Here is a 22200-nt window from a genome sequence, read left to right on the forward strand (position 1 = left end):
TGTTAACAAGTGTTTAACAATGTGTATCTCCTGACAGATTATTTTTATTTTCTAAAATATTCATCTGATACATCTGGGGCACAATGCAATTAAACAAAATTGGACCCAAACACTCAGAACATTGGTCACTCTGATGGCAAAGGGGGAAAATCATCCCTGCCGAAAAGCTATTGAAAAAGAGGTGGGAAAGTGATCACAGATGGATTGACCTAAGTTGAGGACCTGACCCTGCAGCCACTCGATCTACAGACCTTCCTTTGACCTCAATGGGAGCATCACTCATGGAGTGGCTGCAGAAGCCAGCACAGAAAGCCCATCTAGAAAATCCCTGTGGTCACCTCTGCTGCCACAAGCATAAGGAAGCTTGTGCCTGCAGATCTCAACTGCAATGGTGTGAAAAGTGGGAATGCAGCCACTTCCACGTACTGTGCTGACCCTTTCCATCTTTGCTCCATGGAGGGCTCTCAGAGGTGGGGACTCAGTAGAGTTTCAAGGAGGATGGGAGTGACAACTAGTCAAGTTCAATTGGATTCGTCTATCGAAACCTGTTGGGGAAACTGGTATAGATTATTGCAGACAGAGTGTGAAATCTTGGCCCCATTGAAGTCAGTAACAAAACTTCCATTTACTTCAGTGAGGTCAGGATTTCACTCAGAGTGTCGAGTAACTTGCACTATTTCACCCTCCGCAGTTTAAAATCTCCACCTTGAAGGGATTTCTACAGTGGTCCTGCTGGGGGACCCCTACAGCTGGCATGTCCAGAGGCCAGGGGTATTCAGCAGCACACAGAAGCAAGGAACACCGATACAGATGCCTCTTGGCTCGTTTTGCTCTTCAGCTCTCCAGGGATCTGTGGATTAAAAGGGGTGGGACCCCTAGCTTTTTGTGAGAAGCAGCACAGCTCTATTCCCCAATCAGAGAATTCACAGGAAATGTCATGAATTTCGATACATCTACACAGGAATAACCTGCATCGAGAATAATAAGGGCTTGGGCGCTAAAAACAATTACAGAGGGATTCTGGGCTCTGCTCCAAATCCCAATGAAGTCAATGGAAAGACTTTGGTTGCTTTGGAGTAGATCCCGGGTGAGTATATTCACAGAAAATGTGAATACCTTGAGGAAGCAGGTTGCTTTAAAATGGAACTTTGCACTCAACGTTGCACTTTCCAACATACCCTTCATAAGACACAGTCAGTCCTGCCACGTCTGAGTTCTCACAGCCCATTGCAAATAATGAAAGTAGCAAGAGGTAACCAAAGAAGGATGATCCCAAGGACAGCCTTGCAGCCCCCAAAACATTAATCCTGAATTTTTTCATGATCAGTCCTCCTGAGAATATCCCAAAGGCCACAGCAGGAATGTTGATGAGACCTACAAACAAATGAGAAGAATTAGTATACACATAAACTTTAAGTAGGAGGACCTTTAACATCGAAATTGTACGGCATCAGCTACTCACTGATTATTATTTTCTTGCAAATTGATTCATTTATGGTGCAAAATCAACATGCCAATGGAATGCAACACAGACTGTTAAATCAGTGTTTCAGTAGGCTTTTACATTCCATCTGATGTAAAGTGCTAGATGGCTACTAGTTATTAATTTATTATTATTTATTTATTATTTATTAATTTATTATTATTTATTTATTATTTATTAATTTATTATTTAATTATTATTATATTTCTGTTTCTGTAATGCATATGGACCCCAGTCCATGCTAAACTTTGTATAATGTAAAACTTGATAACTTCATAACAGGACGTTACTAGAAGACACCTTAACAGATAACTAAATACACCAGACTCTCACTAGAACACGCCATTTGGGATCCATGCCAAGTACCGTGTTATAGCGGGGACCGCATTAAAATGAAATTATATTTTTGTGACTGAAATTTCAGTACAGGTATATGTTGTTTTGTATTTGCAAGCTATAGCAGGCTAATGATAGCATCAAAACTCGGAACTGTCGTGAAAAACGAGTCTACAAGACACAGTACTCACCACAGGCGTCAGTGGAAATTGCATTTTGAAACGGAAGCGATTTTAATAAATTCAGTTAAATGCTTTGTGTGCTTTGTTTCGATTGTCCGCTTTCAGGTGCCATGAACTTCCATCTTCGCGTATGGAATGCCATAGAGAAACATCTATCTTCGCATATGGAATGCCATAGACACATTTATTTACACTGTATATATAAATATGTATATAGAAATTTTTGTAGCGCTAATTACCTTCACATCCATAAAGTATAGAAAACCTTAGAAAATAAACTCATGCTTGAAGGAAACAATAAACGAGAAAAAAAAGTGTTGCTTTATTAGAGATTTAAAGTAGACATGACAATAAACTAGTCTAGTTTTTCTTTAAAAAGTCGGTGAGTTGCTTTTGCTTCTTGCTGCTGTGCTGCTTCCGCTTAGCAAACTGCAAAAGACTACGTAGCTGCATAATTTTTATAGGCTCAACGTCTTGCGTCTCAAACCATCTCAAAGCAGTCTCTAAGCCGGCTACGGTCGCAGCTGACGTTGGAATGATGTCCACTTCATCTTCCTCTTCTTCTTCCTCGGCGAAGGCCAATTCTTCAGCTTCTGGAATGTTGTTTGGTCGTACAGCCTGAAGCATTTGGTCATCCATTAAATTCTTCTGCTTCATCGTCGCTTCTTATCCAGGACTCGATATTTTGTGGCAGAACAGCTACCCCAAGCCCAGACAGTTGCTGGGACAGCTCCTGCATCCACTCCATGTCTGTTCTTCCAACTTCCTCTTCTGTAAATCCCTCGAAGTCGAATTCCTCGTCAGACTGTGATCTGCTTTCTTCATTTTCTTCCAGGAGCAGGTGGCCAAATGACTCTCTCAGTCACACCATCCAACAGCAGTTTATTGTTTCAAAGCGTAATAAATTCTGGGAATCACCACCAATGTAAAAGAAGCCTTTTATGGTCAACTTCTTCAGAAAATCAGTGACAGACAACTCGCTTTCTATCATTTGTCATACCAAGTTCTGTTGATAGTGCTGCTTAAAAATGGTGATAACACTTTGATCAAGCGGCTGGATTTTGGAAGTTGTGTTTTTAGCTAAGTATTCAACCTGTATTTTACCGTCACAGGTTCTGAGTCTTTCAGCTGGAGGATCCGCTGGACAGTTGTCTAGTAAAAGAATGGTCTTTTCTTCTAAGCATTTTGCCCACAAATGCTTTCGCACTGAAGGGAGAAATTTGGTGAAAAACCACTGTTCAAAAATCTCACTTGTCATCCAGGAATTTTTGGATTCTTGTAAGAAAATTTGGAGTTCTTGTAAGAAAATGGCAGGCAATTCACATTTACATGATGAAAGCACTGAGGCATGCAAGACTTTCCAATGCACAATGGTTTTAATTTATGCTTGCCTGTTGCATTCACACAAAACAATAAAGAAAGGCGATCTTTTGCCTGTTTATATCCTTCTTTCTTATGTTCATCTGTTCTGACATCCAGGGTTTTATCGGGCAACATTTTATAATAAATTCCTATTTCATCTGCATTGTAAACCTGTTTCTCCGAGTAACCCTCTGCCTGTAAAATTTCCCTTAGCTTCGCAGGATACGATTGCACGGCGTCAGCGTCAGCAGAGCGTTTTTCTCCTGAAACTGCAATCTGAGAGATTCCATGTCTTTTCTGAAATTGCCATAGCCCACCTAAACTCCCCTTAAAATTTGCCATTAAGTTCCTGGTCAAATTTTTCCGCTTGCATGGCTATAAGCGGACCAGATTTGGAATGCCTTTCTGCTGTTCTTGCACAAACCACATGTACACCGCAGAATCAAGATCGGCATCATTCGCTAAAAGGGCTCGTTTTCTTTAAAGGCCATGCTCTTCATCCAGGTTATGCATGTAAGTTCCAAGCTTGTCAGCATTCTTTAGCCATCCACGAAAGGTGGACTCATTAATGCCAATATCGTAGCTAATCTTTGCCTGGGTTTCGCCATTTCTAAGACATTCAATAGCGTCCAATTTCTCCCTCACTGAGTAAGCCTTCCTTTTGCCCGACATTTTTCTAAAGATAAATACATTTTTATTACATTACATTTGTATGGCGTTCTAGGCCTACAGCAATCGTCTTAGGGACTTGACTAAATTATTTCAGTGATGCAACTACACACATGCATGGCGATGATGGTAGAACAAAAAACTCATACATACCTTGGGGAGTTCTGCCCAGGGGAAAATCTTATAGAAATATGACGTTGATGCTTTTTTAGCAGGCTAACTAAGTAACGTACACAATCGTGGACTCAATATTTTGTGGCAGAACAGTTACCCCAAGCCCGGACAGTTGCTGGGACAGCTCCTGCATCCACTCCATGTCTGTTCTTCCAACTTCCTCCTTTGTAAATCCCTCTAAGTCAAATTCCTTGTCAGACTGTGATACAGTATATGTGTCTTTCCTCCAATGATCTTGTATGAATGATAAGGTAATGAACACCAAGGTCACTTAAAATTCAAAAAAATTGTACTATACTTAATTTTGGGATCCATGGCCGCGACTGCGTTATATCTGAATTTGCGTTATATAGACGCGCGTTCTAGCAAGGGTCCGGTGTATACTATAGAAACACATCACTGTGATGTCCATGCTTATTTTGGACTGCCTAGTTTTAGAAGGAAAAAAATCCAGTATCTTATTCTGTATGGCATATCAAAGATTTCTATAATAGGAACCCAGCAGTGTGACAAAAGGAGGTATGGTTAAATGGATACTCCAGATTCATAGAGTCTAAGGCCAGAAGGGACCATTATGATCATTGACACTGACCTCCTGTATTACCCAAGCCATAGAACTTCCCCAAAGTAATTCCAATCTTAATTCAAAAATTGTCAGTAATGGAGAATCCACCATGAATCTTTCTAAACAGTACCAATGGTTAATTACTCTCATTCTTAAAAATTACGCCCTAATTCCAGTCTGAATTTGTCTAGCTTCAACTTCCAGCCATTGGATCATGTTATACATGTCTCTGTTAGATTGAAGAGCTCATCATTAAGTATTTATCCCCATGTAAGTACTTATAGACTATAATCAAGGCACACCTTCACCTTCTCTTTTTTAAGCTAAATAGATTGAGCTCCTTGAGTGTATCATATTTCTAATCCTTTAATCAGTCTCCTGTCTTTTCTCTAAACCCTTTCCAATTTGTCAGCATCTTCTTGAATTGTGGGCAGAACTGGACACAATATTCCAGCAGTAGTTACACCAGTGCCAAATACAGAGGTAAAATAACCTCTCTATTCCTACTCAAAAATCCTCTGTTTATGCATGCCAAGATGGCATTAGCTCTTTTGGCCACATTGTTACACTGTTCAGCTCATGTTGAGCTGATTATCCACCACAACCCCCAAATCTCTTCAGAGTCTCTGCTTCCCAGGATAGAGTCTCCCATCCTGAAAGTATGATCTACATTCTTTGTTCCAACATTTACATTTAGCTGTATTAAAACACACACAGTTTGCTCGTACCCAGTTTACCAAGCAATCCAGATTGCTCTGTATTAAGTGACCTGTCCTCTTCATTATTTACCACTCCCTCCAGTTTTTGTATCATCTGAAAACTTCATCAGCGATGATTTTATGTTTTCTTCCTGGTCACTGATAAAAATATTAAATGTCGTAGGGCCAAAAACCGATCTTTTCAGGACCCCACTGGAAACAGATACACTCAATGACGGTTCCCCTTTTAAAGTTTTATTTTGAGACCCATCAGTTAGCTAGCTTTTAATCCATTTAATGTGTGCTATGTTAATTTTATATTGTCCTAGTTTTTTAATCAAATTGTCACGCGGTACCAAGTCAAATAACTTATAGAAGTCTAAGTATATTACGTTAACACTATTACTTTTATTAACCAAACTTGTAATCTCATCCAAAAAAAGTTAAAGTGAGTGTGACAGGATCTATTTTCCATAAATCCATATTTACTTGTAGTAATTACATTATCCTCCTTTAATTCTAGTTAGTTATTGAATCCCATATCAGCCAGCTCATTATTTTCCCCAGGATTGATGTCTGACTGACAGGCCCATAATTACCCAGGTGGTCCCATTTACCCTTTTTTAAAAACTGGCACAACATTATCTTTCTTCTGATCTTCTGGAACTTCCCCAGTGCTCCAAGACTTATTGAAAATCAACATTAATGGTCCAGTGAGCTCCTCAGCCAGCTCTTTAAAAACATAATTTGAATTTTGAATAACCACAATAAATGGATTGCACACGGTCAACAGACAAAGGGCCAGATCCTCCCAATTTTCTGCTCCAGCTTAACAGTGGAACTGGTTTATTGGGAAATCCCCAGGGTGGAATGGGGCCAGCCCTAAGTCATGCCCTCGTAGTTCCTAGTATAGATGGTATGTTAGAGCATGACTGGAGTACCTCTGAACTTGACTACAGTCTCAGCTCCCAGAACAATCCTTTAGGGGGCTTGTTGCAACAAGGTGAAAGTAAGAAGAGCTCTGAGGTCACTCTAATTTACACCAGGGGCCAGATAGGCAGCCTCAAGACTAGGGGAACGTAAGGGTGGCACAGGACCATCTTTGACGCTCACCTACTTGGGTCCTGTGTCAAGCGGCGCTCAGACAAACCGGAAGATCAAAGAGCTATTCAATACTTTCAAAAACATTCAAGAAAAATGTAAAGAGAACATCATAAGAGATCATGGATACATAAACAAAAGTGAAATCCACTGGCTAAATTTTTCACTGCAAATTATTTTCTCGGTTCTAATCTAAACGACCATATATCAAGTCTTTTTTCTTTTTAAAGGGTTGTCTATTTTACAGCCATTACATAACACTGATATCTAGTGATATTGACCTGAAACTGTTTTTACAAACAGAAGCAAATTTTTTAAAAAATATATTCATACAATAGTTCATGTTTGGGATGAGATCATTAGGGGTTTTTAAAAAACTATTTCAAATTATTTGTTTAATAAAAAAGGTTCACAACTTTTAAACCCCATGTATCTGCTTTTAAGTACGTCAGAATCCTATTTATTCATTTTCTTTCACATATTTTGGTTTGATTTGTACATGAGAAACAAAGCAGGCTTTGAAGACAGCTACTAGATGGCCCATTAATTATTAGAATAGATCTTATTCAATCCAGTAGAAAACAGTGGTATATATTATATGAAAGACAATATTTTCCATAGCTCTATATTGCTCAGAGGTTTACTCCATACATACAAGTAATACCTTCACTGTATAGCTTGTACGAATTATATGTTTGCCACTGAATTAGAAAGCATTGTGATATATTTGAATTGCATGTTTCTTTAAACATTCATCTTTACAGGAAACTGTATGAATTCACTGATTTGAAAATGAACATAGTGGAGGTAAGCATGCCTATCAATAGTTTGTAATAAACAGTTAAGTATAAAACAAGATAAAGCTAATTTCTGCCAGAGCCTATAGGAAGACAGTTAATGAAGGGTGGGATTTTCAAAAGTGTTTGGTGTGGGCCTAATTCTGCTGGCATTGAAGTCAAAGATAAAACTCCCATTGGCGTCTCTGGCAATAGAAATTTGACAACTCAGTGCTTCTAAAAATCCCACTTTAAGATTTTTAAAAAGCAGTGTTTAGAATGCTGAGCTAAAAGAGTCACTCCATGATCTTATTTATATAGGTCTGTCATCCCACTACTCTCACCTTGTTAGTTCTACAAAAAGTGCCGGCTCTCATTTGTGGTGGCAGCTCTAAACCCTAGCGGGTAAGCTCTCTGGAGCAGGGACCATGTCCAACTGCGTTGTGTTTGAGCCTCATCTTTGGGAGTGGTACAAACAATACTTAAAAAGTAGCAAGACTTTGCCTAAAGAATGCATCAGGCCCCTTGGGCTGAATAGGAATACTGCAGTGCACCTTTGTACTGTAACTATTTAAACACTTCCAACTGTTTTGAAGTTGCTATGCTTCAGCCCTCTCACAGCCTTTGCTAATCCTGATATTTATCAAAGGAATTCAGGCAGAGATCCTCAGGAAGGTCATTGTTGGCTACCTGGACCACGCTTTTTGGCAGGGAGGAATTCAGTGATCTGCCTTATAGTGATGGCCATACAGCTAGAACTCTTTCAAACACGGCAGAGCCACATAGCCTTTGCCAAGCATTGTTCCAGTACTTTGTGAAATTAGATGGGTATTATACCTAAATCATTTCACACATAGCTGAAAGCTTAGCACTAGGAAAATCTTTATATACAATGCAAACTACTGTATTGCTTATATGAATTGTTTTGAATGCTTTTCTGGCCATCACCTTTACTTATCTACATTTCTAGGGGTCTCATGTCAGGAAATTCCAACTTCTATCTTTAAGGAATTAACATAGCACAATGGATCAATGTGGCTTTTCCACATATGCTGTGCAACCAATGCTGTCTTGAGGTCCATGAAATGAAGACAGTTTTTTCTGTATTAGATCCGATGAAGTGAGCTGTAGCTCACGAAAGCTTATGCTCAAATAAATTGGTTAGTCTCTTAGGTGCCACAAGTACTCCTTTTCTTTTTGCAGATACAGACTAACACGGCTGCTACTCTGAAACCATCCTAAAGATATTGCCAAGAAATGAGGGCCTTTGTTTTTTATTTCTCCATTTGAACTAGATATCTTATAAATAATAGCAAAGACCATGTCCCCCAAAATTGCAGACTGCTTTATAGTCAATCATGTGTTTGTCTTAAGTATGCATCAGAATGCATCAGCTCAATGAAGGAATGTAAAGCCATGTAAAACAAACATGTCAACTTCCAGACTCTCTAGTAAGAGAAATCACATAGCAGCAGATGCCTTAATGTAGATTTTGACCGAAGCAATATTAGGTGGATACAATCTTATAGACATCGTGCTAGAAGTGGATCTTGAGCAGGAATTTGAATGGTAATGGCTTTACAGAGAATATCCCAGAGGGCATCCCAGGTGCAGCCAAATTTAACCATGACTCAGTATGATTAATGGCATACTTTTATATTATACCATATTGCACTCCTAGTCCAAGCAAATGTTAAACACAATTATGAACTTTAGAATGTGCATGAAGAAGTGCCTCCAAGGTCTATACAAGGACAGCACTGAATATCTAGGCCATTGCAACTGGTGTACTCTTTTCATGACAGGCTCACTGTAACAAGTGAAATAAAATGAAATAACCAGGGATTATCCCCACTCCACCTGTGTATGAAAGATACCTTGTCTGGTGGATCTACCCCTTTCTGTCTGAACAGGGACAGTGCTGCCCCAGCTCCAGCAAGGACTCTCTGCAGGGTCCAGGGTCCGCCTAGGGCATAGCGATAGTTTATGGGTGGGAACATGTGTTATCTTCCTTAAGTCTCATGGAGAATGCACTATAACATTGATACAACCTGGAAATGGTGGGGGGGAGATGAAGTCAGCAGTAGGAAGGTGTGATCTGGAACTGGAGAACAAGCAGCGTAGCACAGACCAACCGGAAGGCAGCAGGAAGAGGTATCTTACAATAAGAGCAAAGTAGGACAACTGAGAGACATACTGGCCTGATGCTGAGTCATGTCACTGTGGCTCACTTCAGCATCACTTATTCTTTTCTTTTTAACATTCTCTTACATGCAAATAACTAAAAGTTGTAGGTATTTTACAGGAGGTAAATACGAAGCCCAGCTGGTTTTCTTTATCTCCGTCCATTAATTGAGAATAACATTATTTAACTAATTGCTTAGATTATTTAACTAAATTCTAGAGATGTTATAGCTACTCTGTGATTGGGTCCTGTGATGGGACACCTGCCCCACACTGGCCTGAGAAGGTTAAAACCAGTCTAGGGAGGCTGAGCAGCAGGCAGCCAAAGGAGTGGCTGCAGGGGAAACACCCAGTTAGGGTGACAGCTGCAGACAATTAGGGCGGTGGCTGGACCACTTAATTAGGGCCTAGCTGGACCATATAAAACCAACCATATAAAACCTGCTGACCAGAGCAGGTTAGTCTGCTGCAGGGAGTCCTAGGGAGAAGATTGGCTTCCTAGAGGGCTCCTGCCAGGACTTACAGGCTTGAGGCCCTGGGAAGAGGGCAAAGGAGCTGGAGGAACAGAGGCTGTGGGGAAGTGGCTCAGGGAATAGAGACAGTGAGCTGGAAGGAGGAGGCAGCAGGATGCTGTTTTTTGCAGGGTCCCTGGGCTGGGACCCAGAGTAGTGGGTGGGCCTGGGTCCCTCACACTAACCGCTGAAGGAGAGGCCTGGCTGTCGACTGGCAAGCCACCATGAGGAGTGGCTGGACTCTTGCCGGAGGAATCCCCCGGAAGAGGGGGAAACCAGATGGTGACATGGTGGGAGGGCCGTGCCAGAAAGCCGACACCAAGAGAAAGGAGCAGTAACAGGTCTGCAGTTGGAGGTGAGGACAGGAGAGCCACCACCACCTGGGGCGCAATTGCTGGGGCTGAGCTAAATCCTGAAACACCCAGCAGGAGGCGCCAGTGTGGTGAGTGACTCCCTACCCCACTTTCTGAACTTATGCACATTTTGTTGGAATGGGAAGTCAGGAAGTGAGCAATACTTATAAATATATATTTACGGAAAGTATTTTAAAATTAATTCCTGATTTACGTTATTTTCTTGTGATTGCCTGATATTTTTCTTTTATATTTTCTGGAAGAAGGATAAGTAAACCAGAAATGTCAACAATCCCTTGCAGCAGCTCTTGCATACACTTAAACTCAGAATTAATTAAGTGCTAAACTCAATGGTAAAACAGATTCATCTTCAGTATCTGTTTTTTTAAAATTTTACAAGGGAAGCAGAAAGTACAGTCTTCAGAAGCATTTTTTGCCCATTTCTGTCTACCAGTTGGCAATCCATTTTTAAGGCACCAAGAAGTTGACTTAACATACCTATAACAAAATTTGTTTTTGAAGATGATTGCCCATACTGTTGCTCAATATATTTTGGTTTATATGTTACCATGCCAATTAAAGAATTGAACTGAATGATGCTTGCACACAAATATAGAAAGTAAACTGGATTTCCGAAGAGGTTCTTCACTGATGGCAGGAAATCTGCAAACGAAAATGCTCTAGGTTAGTGAAAAGCAAACTGGAAAAATAATAATTAATATGAATACTATTTTGTAATTCACCTTCCCATCAAGGACCACAAAAGGCTTAATAAAGATTAATGAAGTCAGTTCCCCAGCATTGCTGGTAGATGGGTATGATCCCTATTTTACAGATGGGGGTGCGGGGGAAGTGAGTAACAAACTTTCAAAAATGGCATTTTGTTTTGAGTGCCTCACTTTTTTTGGTATTCAACTTTAGACAACTAAGGACCTGATTTTTCAGGTGCGCTGAGCACCCACACTTCCCACTGGCTTCAACTGGCTTGACCCTATATGGGTCAAGTTGTCTTATTCAACTGTTGAGGCACCCAAAACTAGAGACCACTTTTGGAAATCTAAGGCCAACAAAAAAACAAGTCTGTGGAATAGCTGGAATTAGAATCCAGATCTTGTGATTTCCCCCACCCAGTGCTTTAACTAGACTGTGCCCCATCCCTACTTTGATCAGCTGTGGTATATATTTTAGAGATGGATGAACCTTAAAGGGCAGAGAAGTTTGGATAAGTTTCAATCTGCTTCTGTGGAAACTGCTTCTACAGACTGTCACTCTTTGACTCACACATATGCCAGAGCAGGGATCTCAGAAGGCAATATTTTCAGATGATTTCACAATACGTTGATTTCCAATTCTCACTGATAAATTTAAATGTTAATTTAAACAGTAATAAGTCACCAGGACCAAATGGTATTCACCCAAAAGTTCTGAAGGAACTCAAATGTGAAATTGCAGAACTACTAAATGTGGTATGTAACCTATCATTTAAATCAGCTTCTGTACCCAATAACTGGACAATAGGTAATGTGACACCATTTTTTATAAAAGGCTCCTGAGGTGATCCCAGCAATTACAGGCCAGTGAGCCTATCTTCAGTACCAGGCAAATTGGTTGAAACTATAGTAAAGAACAGAATTATCAGACACATAGATGAACACGATTTGTTGGAGAAGAGTCAACTTGGCTTTTGTAAAGGGAAATCATGCCTCACCAATCTATTAGAATTTGTTGAGGAGGTCAACAAGCATGAGAATAAGGGCGATCCGGTGGATGTAGTGTACTTAGACTTTCAGAAAGCCTTTGACAAGAACCCTCACCAAAGGCTCTTAAGCTAAATAAACAGTCATGAGATAAGGAAGGTAGGTTCTCTCACAGGTCAGTAACTGATTAAAAGGCAGGAAACTATGCGTAGGAAAAAATGGTCAGTTTTCAGAATGGAGAGAGGTAAATAGTGGTGTCCCCCAGAGGTCTGTGCTGGAACCAGTGCTGTTCAACATAGTCATAAATGAGCTGGAAAAAAGGGGTAAACAGTGAAGTGGCAAAAATTGCACGCAAGACAAAATTACTCAAGATAGCTAAGTCCAAAGCAAAGAATTAAAAAGGGATCTCGCAAAACTGGGTGACTGAGCAACAAAATGGCAGAGAAAATTCAATCTTCATACATGCAAAGTAATGCACATTGGAAAATATAATCCCATTTTGTATTGTATAAACCCAATACAAAATGATGGGATCTGAATTAGCTGTTACCACTCAAGCAAGATCTTGAGTCATTGTGGATAGTTCTCTGAAAACATCTGTTCAGTATGCAGCAGCAGTCACAAAAGCAAACAGAATGTTAGGAACCATTAGGAAAAGGATAGATAGTAAGACAGAAAGTATCGTAACACCTCTATATAAATCCATGGTTGCCCACACCTTGAATACCACATGCAGTTCTGGTCACCCCATCTCAAAAAAGATACATTAGAATTGGAAAAAGTACAGAGAAGGGCAACAAAAATGATTAGGGATATGGAATAGCTTTTGTATGAGGAGAGATTAAAAAGACTGGGACTTTTCAGCTTAGAAACGAGACAACCAAGGGGGAATGTGATAGAGGTCTATAAAATCATGACTGGCGTGGAGAAAGTAAATAAGGAAGTGTTATTTACTCCTTCACATAACACAGGAACTAGGGGTCACCCAATGAAATTAATAGGCAGCAGGTTTAAAGCACACAAAAGGAAATACTTCTTCAAATAACGCACAGTCAACCTGTAGAACTCATTACCAGGGGCCTAAACTATACCAGCGTTCAAAAAAGAACTAGAAATTCTCATAGAAGATAGGTCCTTCAACGGCTATTAGCCAAGATGGTCAGGGATGCAACCCCGTGCTGTCGGTGTCCCTTGCCTCTATTTGCCAGAAGCTGGGAGTAGACAACAGGGAATGGATCATTCGATGATGGCCTCTTCTGTTCATTCCCTCTGAAGCATCTGGCATTAGCCACTGTCAGAAGACAGGATACTGGGCTAGATGAACCATATGTCCTCTTTTGAGGCATGTTGGAAAAGCACACAAGCAGCCTTTCTTTCAATATTTTTATATTTCTAGCAAAAGGTAGGCATGACAATAAAAGAGAGAATATTTACTAAGCTCTTTCAGGCCCCCATTAATTTCTCCATCTCTCACCTTTTTCCCCTCCCTGTCACAAACAGAGGGATTTAATTCAGGCTTTAGCCAAAGTTTATTATATCCTTGGCTTGTTCCTAACCTTAATGTAAATGAGTGGAACTCATTCTAGCGCATGAGTGTTGCATGCATTCACTAAATAAAGAACAACCACAATTCTTCTATCATTAGGTAGCCAAAATGCTGCAACATCCCCAGGTTTATTTCACTTTGATCCAAAATCCCAGTTGTTGCTAGTGAATAACTGGGAATTCTCTTGCCAACTTGCTGACATAAATTCCTAGAAATTAGAGGGAAGGGCATTAGGTTCAACTGAAGTGGTGTGGTTTGGTCTTTATAAATAAAATATTTGTATGTCCTGCTTCCATACAAGCAGATGCCATAACTTTGCCTTTTCCTGCATTTTGTTCAGCCTGAGCGTGCTCATGTGAGTAGAAGCCAATTATTTTCCCATTCGTTTTTCTGAACATGGTGCTTGCACTCACCCTCAAGATTTTACAGCACGGGTTTCCAAGATTTTACAGCAGGGGTTTGCAAACTTTCTGTAATGTTGGCTATTTTTTGAAGGTGGGTGGGTTATAGGTCCCTTTTCTATTGGGTTTGTTTAAACATACAACTTTTACAGGGAAAGATCTACCCTTTTTGCAAATTCTCCCCCAACAGCCTCAAGGATCACTTCAGGGTTACAAACCCAGCTGGAGAAACTGCCATAGGAGATGAGGGCTAGGAAGCAACTAGAGGGCCCCTTTTGTTCATATTTTTAATCCTATGGTGCCATTAAGCCAATATCAACTCTGAAGCCTTTAAACAGAAGTCAAGCCTGAAAGGTAAGGAGTAAAACTAAACAGTTATAGAACAAACTGTGTTTACTTGCCTTTCGCCATTTCAAGTATCTTTACTTGCTGTTCATAAGATCTGTGATGCTCCTTGTTATCTTCAATAATGAACTTTGACTGCTCAGAGGAGGTACTGGAATCCTTTCTGCTTTCTGGTCTTGGCAGGTGCTTTGGTAAGAACCAGAATGGGATGGCAGCCAGAACACTTAACACACCTGCTATTAAATAACCAAGCCACCAAGCTCCTACCCATCTGGCATCATTGTGAGTAATTGTTATATTGTCTGTGGTACAGGGGGGGAAAGAGGGACACATTTGCATATTTAGTGAAAGTTTAAGAGTAAAGCAAATTTTGGAAGGTACCTCTCCCAGTAGAGATTCTTATTTCTTCAACAAAGCCCCAGATCTCTTTTTCCATAATCACCATCCCCACCCACATCCAATACTTTTCTGACAGCTGTGGAGTACACCTCCCTTTAGAAACTATCAACACTGTTCCTTAAGTGGTCGGAAAGGTTGCCATTGAGGCATATAACCATAATGCTGCCACACCTCCCATGCAGACTAGGAGTTTTTCTTTTGAGTTCTCAGATTTCTGTATAATTTGTGATTTTGGGATAAATGTAATCAAAATTTATATCACATAAAAATCCCAATTGTATTTTCTCCAGCACTGACACGAATAAACAATTTATCTACCGGTAGGATTTAAAAATATATAATTGTGCCACGTGTTTCTATCAGTGTTCATATTCAAACTCTGATCCTGTTCATGACAGGTGCTAAGCAACTTCCGATTAAGTCAATAAGAGTCGAAGGGGCAAGTGTTCGGCAGTTCACAAGATCAGTCCAACTGATAGGACATCATCTTATCACTAGAATGGATTTCAAAAATACAGCAACAAATAATAGTTATTTATGCATTGCTGTTTCACTCCTGTCCCAGTACAGTCAGGACAAGGAATTCAAAACATTCACTAAAAGAGTCTATTAAGGATGGTCAAAAAATTTCCATCCAAACTTTTTTGGATGGAAAACTGGGGTGGAGGTGGGGGGAGGGGGAGTTTGAACAAACAAAAAAATTCATGGAAAGAATCAGTTTACCTTAAAAAAAACTGATTAAAAAGAAATTGTCAGAAAAGCAAATTGTCATCGTCAAAGAAAAAAGGTTTTGACCAAAAATTTTCAGTTTTTCTGTTTTCTTTTTTTTGCTGAAAAGTCAAAAATTTCCTTTGGGGAGGGAGGAATAAACATTTTCCAACCAGCTTTAATTATATGACCTATTTTGGGGTCAGATTCTGACATCCTTATTCATGTTGAGAAGTACTGTATACCTCATTCAGTTCCTTTCTTATACTCTAGGCATTCAGTCTTTAAAAAAAATCCAAAATCCCATTATTTTTGAAAATATGCATGCAGAATAGATCACATTTTTTTACTGACAGGTTTTCCTGAATTCAAGGGATTGTATTTTAACATCTTTCATTTAATTTAAGCAATATTATGATGGGGAAAAATTCTTCTTATGCTGGAAATAATTTTTCAGTTTAAAATCTTCCAAAGCCAACTATCCTCAAGCTTTTAATTTAACCTGCCTTTTTAGAATACCCATATCATTTACTTTGAAGGATTTAGAACTTTTCAATGCAACACATAGAGTAAACAATTTTTTAAAAATGATTTTTCTGACTTACCCAAGTCTACAAAGCCAATGTCAACATATAGTTTGGCACAGAGGGATCCCAAAAGAAAACCAAATATTGGGCCTATAATTGCAACTGTCTGTACACACCCTGCAAAAAAAAAACACAAGGAAACTCATTTTTCTGCCTTAAATGACTGTTTTGTTACATTGTCATGCTCTGTTCTTGTGTACAGTATCAGTGAAAAGCGATCGGCATCTTAATCTGCAGGACCAAATTCTGCCTTCACACACATTGGTGCAAATCGAAAATAATCTCATTCTTATTCCCAGACAATGGAATTACTCCAGACTAGCACCATTATATTAAAAAGCAAAAATTGGCTCATTGCATCAACATTTCACTTTTGTTTTTTTGCTGTCCCCCAATTAACAGACCAAATTCAGCCTGGGATAAGTGACTTTATGGAAGTTTGTGGTCCAAATTCAGAAGTGCCACCAACAGGGTTGCAAATTATGTATAAAGTGGTCAGAAAATGTGTGTACAGTAACCAAATGTTATTAGTGATGGACAAACCTCCAAAAGGTTCAGCACGTCGCATTGGATTAAGTTCAGATGTTTTTTATTAGGCTCTTATCCAACCCACACACATCTTTTGAGTTTTCAAAATTGATCTGGAAATCTTGCAAGAACAAATTTTGGCATAAAATATCTGGGAGATCTCACTTCTAACCGGACTAGAAATACTTGAAAGAAAGAAAAAAAAAAAAAAAGAAAGCCTCTAGTTGTAAAAACCTTCCAGATGGTATTTCACATACATGTATGGTCACACCTGACCCACAATAGGGAAAAAGTCCTCAAGTATTTTGACCCTCAACATATGACTGGTTCTGATTCAGTTTGGAGGGAAGATTCTTCCAAGTTCTGATTCTGTTCATAATAGTTTTTCTGTCCATAATTTAAACTCCATGCTACATTTTAAGCACCAAATAAATCTATGCTATATACATTTGTATCCCCTCCAGAGAAGTGTGTGTGTAATCCAAATGAAGAAGATTTAGTAAGATTAAGGTAGCAGCAGGAACCCAAGGCCAAATTATCTTCTCAGTTAAGATAATGGGATTGCACTGGTGTAATCAAGAGTGGAATTTGGCCCTTAAAATGCACACAGCTTTTAAATAAAACCTTGAACATTTTAACCATGCAAGCAAAATAATCAGGACAAGTTAATTTAATGTCACTCATTCTGCTACTGAAAACAACTCAATTTACTTCTTGTGAAAAATAAGACATTAGGATAAAGTAATTTGATTTATTCTTTTACCAATGTAGAAAGCAGCACTCTCTTCACTGGTATAATCATCAATATACGTAATTCCCAAAGGCTGAATAGGAGTCTCCCCTATCCCACGCAAAAGATTCCCAAGCAAAACATAGATCCACATGGACGATCCAACTTCTTTTTCACATCCTGGATACAGAGGGAGAGAGAGAAACAAGACATTGTTTGTGACATTTTGACATTGAACACACAGGACTCAGTTCTGTCCTCAGATGTACAGGTACCTTTCCTGTTGACACCTGTGTAATTGGGAGGAAGAACTGAGCCCACAGATTTATTGCAATGATAAAACAACAGTCCCAAGGCCAGTCAGTGGAATGGAATTTTAAACAACTTCTGTGCTGTTTTATGCACCAGATACAGTGTCTGTGTTGTAGCACACACCTAATGCATTTCATTCAAATGGCTAAAATTCTGTAGTATTGTGAGCAGAGGGGAAAGAGACTCTAATGGTGCTTTGGTTTTCTTTAAGTCATACAGGCAAACATCAGTAGAGCCCCTATTGGCTTTGGAATCTATATTTTCCTCATTGCCACACAGGTAACAGGTTATTTTAATTCCTGGATGGTGCAAATGCAATGACGAAGACCATTTTTTGCAAACAGAGGCCGCTAACAGGGAGTTTCGAGAGGGAGTTTGGAAGGGGCATGGAAAGGGGGCGAGGTACACTTTCCATTCTTTAAAACTTTTAAACTAAACTATAATCAAGACTTCTTGATTTAAACAAAAACCCTATCATTAACCTAGGTAGCTGTAGGAGAGAATGCAGGCAGAAGCCCAGCAGCAGAGTGGGGGCTATCCTGTTTATTGCACTCAGTGTAGCATATGTGATTACCTGCCCTGTGGGTGGGTGGCGTATGTGTGCATTCGGTGCAAGGAGCTCCTGACCCTCAGAGACCATGTACGAGCTTTGGAGACCAGAGTGGTGGAACTGGAGGAGCTAAGGGAAGCAGAAAGGTATGTTCCGGGACACTGTAGATTTGTCCCACCTCCGGTCAGACAGCCCCTGTGCTGTTCAGGAGGATGAAAGGCCCAGGGAAGGAGAGCAGTCAACAGGAACAGAGGGAAACCTTCCCATAGTTGGGATCCTCCTTCCAGATGATGTTGGGGTATCCTCTCACACTGAGGTTACCTCTCCGGGGCAGGGAACTCCAGTCATTAGAAAGAGGCAGGTGTTAGTAATGGGAGATTGGATCATTAGAAACATAGATAGCTGGGTTTGTGATGACCGGGAGAACCGTAAGGTGACTTGCCTGCCTGGTGAGAAGGTTGCGGATCTCTCGAGGCATCCAGATAGATTTATGTGTAGTGCTGGGGAGGAGCTGGTGGTCGTGGTACATGTAGGTACCAATGACATAGGGAAGGGTAGGAGAGACGTCCTGGAAGCTAAATTTAGGCTGCTAGGAAAGAGACTGAAATCCAGGACCTCTATGGTGGCATTCTCAGAAATGGTACCAGTTCCACGCTCAGGGCCAGGTAGGCAGGCAGAGCTTCAGAGTCTCAATGTATGGATGAGACAATGGTGTAGAGAGGAGGGGTTTAGATTTATTAGGAACTGGGGAAACTTTTGGGGTGGGGGGAGCCTATACAAGAAGGATGGACTCCACCTAAACCAAAGTGGATCCAGACTGCTGGCACTTAACATTAAAAAGGTTGCAGAGCAGATTTTAGACTAAGAGATGGGGGAAAGCCAATTGCTGCAGAGGAGCACATGGATTGGACAGAGACTTCTCTTAGAGGAGAGTCTATTGATAGAGATTCTCTAGGTTTTAGTCAGGAGGAGAGGATGGAAGAGGATAAAATATGGGCCAGATCAGATGAAAAACAGTCACATAAAAAAGAATCTGACACATCAGAAAAGGGCAGACAAATAAACAGTGACAGGTTTTTAAAGTGCTTGTACACAAATGCTAGAAGTCTAAATAATAAGTTGGGTGAACTAGACTGCCTTGTGTTAAAGGAGAATATTGATATAATAGGCATCACAGAAACCCGGTGGAGTGAGGGCAATCAATGGGACACAATCATTCCAGGGTACAAAATATATCGGAAGGACAGAACAGGTCACGTGGCGCCATGGGGGAGAGAGGGGGAGAGTGGCACTATATGTGAAAGATAATGTAGAATCAAATGAAATAAAAATCTTAAATGAATGCACTGTTCCATAGAATCTCTGTGGATAGTAATTCCATGCTATAAGAAGAATATAACAGTACGGATCTATTATTGACCACCTGACCAGGACAGTGATAGTGACAAAGAAATGCTAAGGGAGATTAGAGGTTATCAAAATAAAAAACTTAATAATAGTGGGGGATTTCAATTATCCCTATATTGACTGGGTACATCTCACCCAGGACGAAATGCAGAGACAAAATTTCTCAGTACTTTAAATGACTGCTTCTTGGAGCAGCTGGTACAGGAACCCACAAGGGGAGAGGCAACTCTTGATTTAGTCCTGAGTGGAGCACAGGATCTGGTCCAAGATGTAACAGGACCGCTTGGAAATAGTGACCGTAACATAAAAACATTTAACATTCCTGTGGTGGGAAGAACTCTGAACAGCCCAACACTGTGGCATTTAATTTCAGAAAAGGGAACTATGCAAAAGTGAGGAGGTTAGTTAAACAGAAATTAAAAGGTACAGTGACTAGAGTGAAATCCCTGCAAGCTGCATGGACACTTTTCCAAGACACCATAATAGAGGCTCAACTGAAATGTATACCCCAAATTAAAAAACACAGTAAAAGAACTAAAAAAGAGCCACCGTGGCTTAACAACCATGTAAAAGAAGCAGTGAGAGATAAAAAGGCATCTTTTAAAAAGTGGAAGTCAAATCCTAGTGAGGTAAATAGAAAGGAGCATAAACATTGCCAAATTAAGTATAAAAATGTAATAAGAAAAGCCAAAAAGGAGTTTGAAGAACAGCTAGCCAAAAACTCAAAATTAATAACAAAATGTTTTTTAAGTACATCAGAAGCAGAAAGTCTGCTAAACAACCAGTGGGGCCCCTGGATGATCGATATACAAAAGGAGCACTTAAAGATGATAAAGTAATTGCAAAGAAACTAAACAAATTCTTTGCTTCAGTCTTCATAGCTGAGGATGTTAGGGAGAGTCCCAAACCTGAGCCATCTTTTGTAGGTGACAAATCTGAGGAATTGTCACAGATTGAAGTGTCACTAGAGGTGGTTTTGGAATTAATTGATAAACTTAACAGTAACAAGTCACCGGGACCAGACGACATTCACCCAAGGGTTCTGAAAGAACTCAAATGTGAAAATGCGGAACTATTAACTATGGTTTGTAACCTGTCCGTTAAATCAGCTTCTTTACCCAGTGACCAGAAGATAGCTAATGTAACGCCAATATTTAAAAAGGGCTCTAGAGGTGATCCCAGCAATTACAGACTGATAAGTCTAACGTTCGTACCAGTCAAATTACTTGAAACTATAATAAAGAATAAAATTGTCAGACACATAGAAGAACATAAATTGCTGGGCAAAAGTCATCATGGTTTCTGGAAAGGGAAATCATGTCTTACTAATCTATTAGAGTTCTTTGAAGGGGTCAACAAACATGTGGACAAGAGGGATCCAGTGGACAGAGTGTATTTAGATTTCCAGAAAGCCTTTGACAAGGTCTCTTACCAAAGGCTCTTATGTAAATTAAGTTGTCATGGGATAAGAGGGAAGATCCTTTCATGGATTGAGAACTGGTTGAAAGACAGGGAACAAAGGGTAGGAATAAATGGTAAATTTTCAGAATGGAGAGGGGTAACTAGTGGTGCTCCCCAAGGGTCAGTCCTAGGACCAATCCTATTCAACTTATTCATAAATGATCTGGAGAAAGGGGTAAACAGTGAGATGGAAAAGTTTGCAGATGATACTAAACTGCTCAAGATAGTTAAGACCAAAGCAGACTGTGAAGAACTTCAAAAGGATCTCAAAAACCTAAGTGATTGGGCAACAAAATGGCAAATGAAATTTAATGCGGATAAATGTAAAGTAATGCACATTGGAAAAAATAACCCCAACTATACATTTAACATGATGGGGGCTAATTTAGCTACATCCAATCAGGAAAAAGATCTTGGAGTCATCGTGGATAGTTCTCTGAAGACATCCATGCAGTGTGCAGCAGCAGTCAAAAAAGCAAACGGGATGTTAGGAATCATTAAAAAGGGGATAGAGAATAAGACTGAGAATATCTTATTGCCCTTATATAAATCCATGGTATGTCCACATCTTGAATACTGAGTACAGATGTGGTCTCCTCATCTCAAAAAAGATATACTAGCATTGGAAAAGGTTTAGAGAAGGGCAACTAAAATGATTAGAGGTTTGGAATGGGTCCCATCTGAGGAGAGATTAAAGAGGGTAGGACTTTTCAGCTTGGAAAAGAGGAGACTAAGGGGGGATATGATAGAGGTATATAAAATCATGAGTGGTGTGGAGAAAGTGAATAAGGAAAAGTTATTTACTTGTTCCCATAATATAAGAACTAGGGGCCACCAAATGAAATGAATGGGCAGCAGGTTTAAAACAAATAAAAGGAAGTTCTTCTTCACACAGCACACAGTCAACCTGTGGAACTCCTTGCCTGAGGAGGTTGTGAAGGCTAGGACTATAACAGGGTTTAAAAGAGAACTGAATAAATTCGTGGAGGTTAAGTCCATTAATGGGTACTAGCCAGGATGGGTAAGGAATGGTGTCCCTAGCCTCTGTTTGTCAGATGGTGAAGACGGATGGCAGGAGAGAGATCACCTGATGATTACCTGTTCTGTTCACTCCCTCTGGGGCACCTGGCATTG

General features: G+C 40.0%; 1 protein-coding gene across 8 annotated transcripts in view; it reads right to left on the reverse strand.

Annotated features, from left to right (window-relative positions):
• SLCO1C1 (solute carrier organic anion transporter family member 1C1) overlaps nt 1-22200 on the reverse strand; it is a 54245-nt gene that overhangs the window by 15411 nt on the left and 16634 nt on the right. For all 8 annotated transcript variants that reach the window (XM_084617990.1, XM_084617994.1, XM_084617992.1 and 5 more), the window contains 5 exons: nt 17370-17516; nt 16097-16195; nt 14441-14686; nt 10894-11058; nt 1179-1374 (listed from right to left, as the gene is read on the reverse strand). In XM_084617990.1, coding sequence (XP_084474116.1) covers nt 1179-1374; nt 10894-11058; nt 14441-14686; nt 16097-16195; nt 17370-17516 — 853 coding nt within the window. The remainder of the gene's footprint in view (nt 1-1178; nt 1375-10893; nt 11059-14440; nt 14687-16096; nt 16196-17369; nt 17517-22200) is intronic.

Source organism: Lepidochelys olivacea (genome assembly GCF_965140295.1).
Source record: "Lepidochelys olivacea isolate rLepOli2 genome assembly, chromosome: 1".
Classification (NCBI taxonomy): Eukaryota; Metazoa; Chordata; order Testudines; family Cheloniidae; genus Lepidochelys; species Lepidochelys olivacea.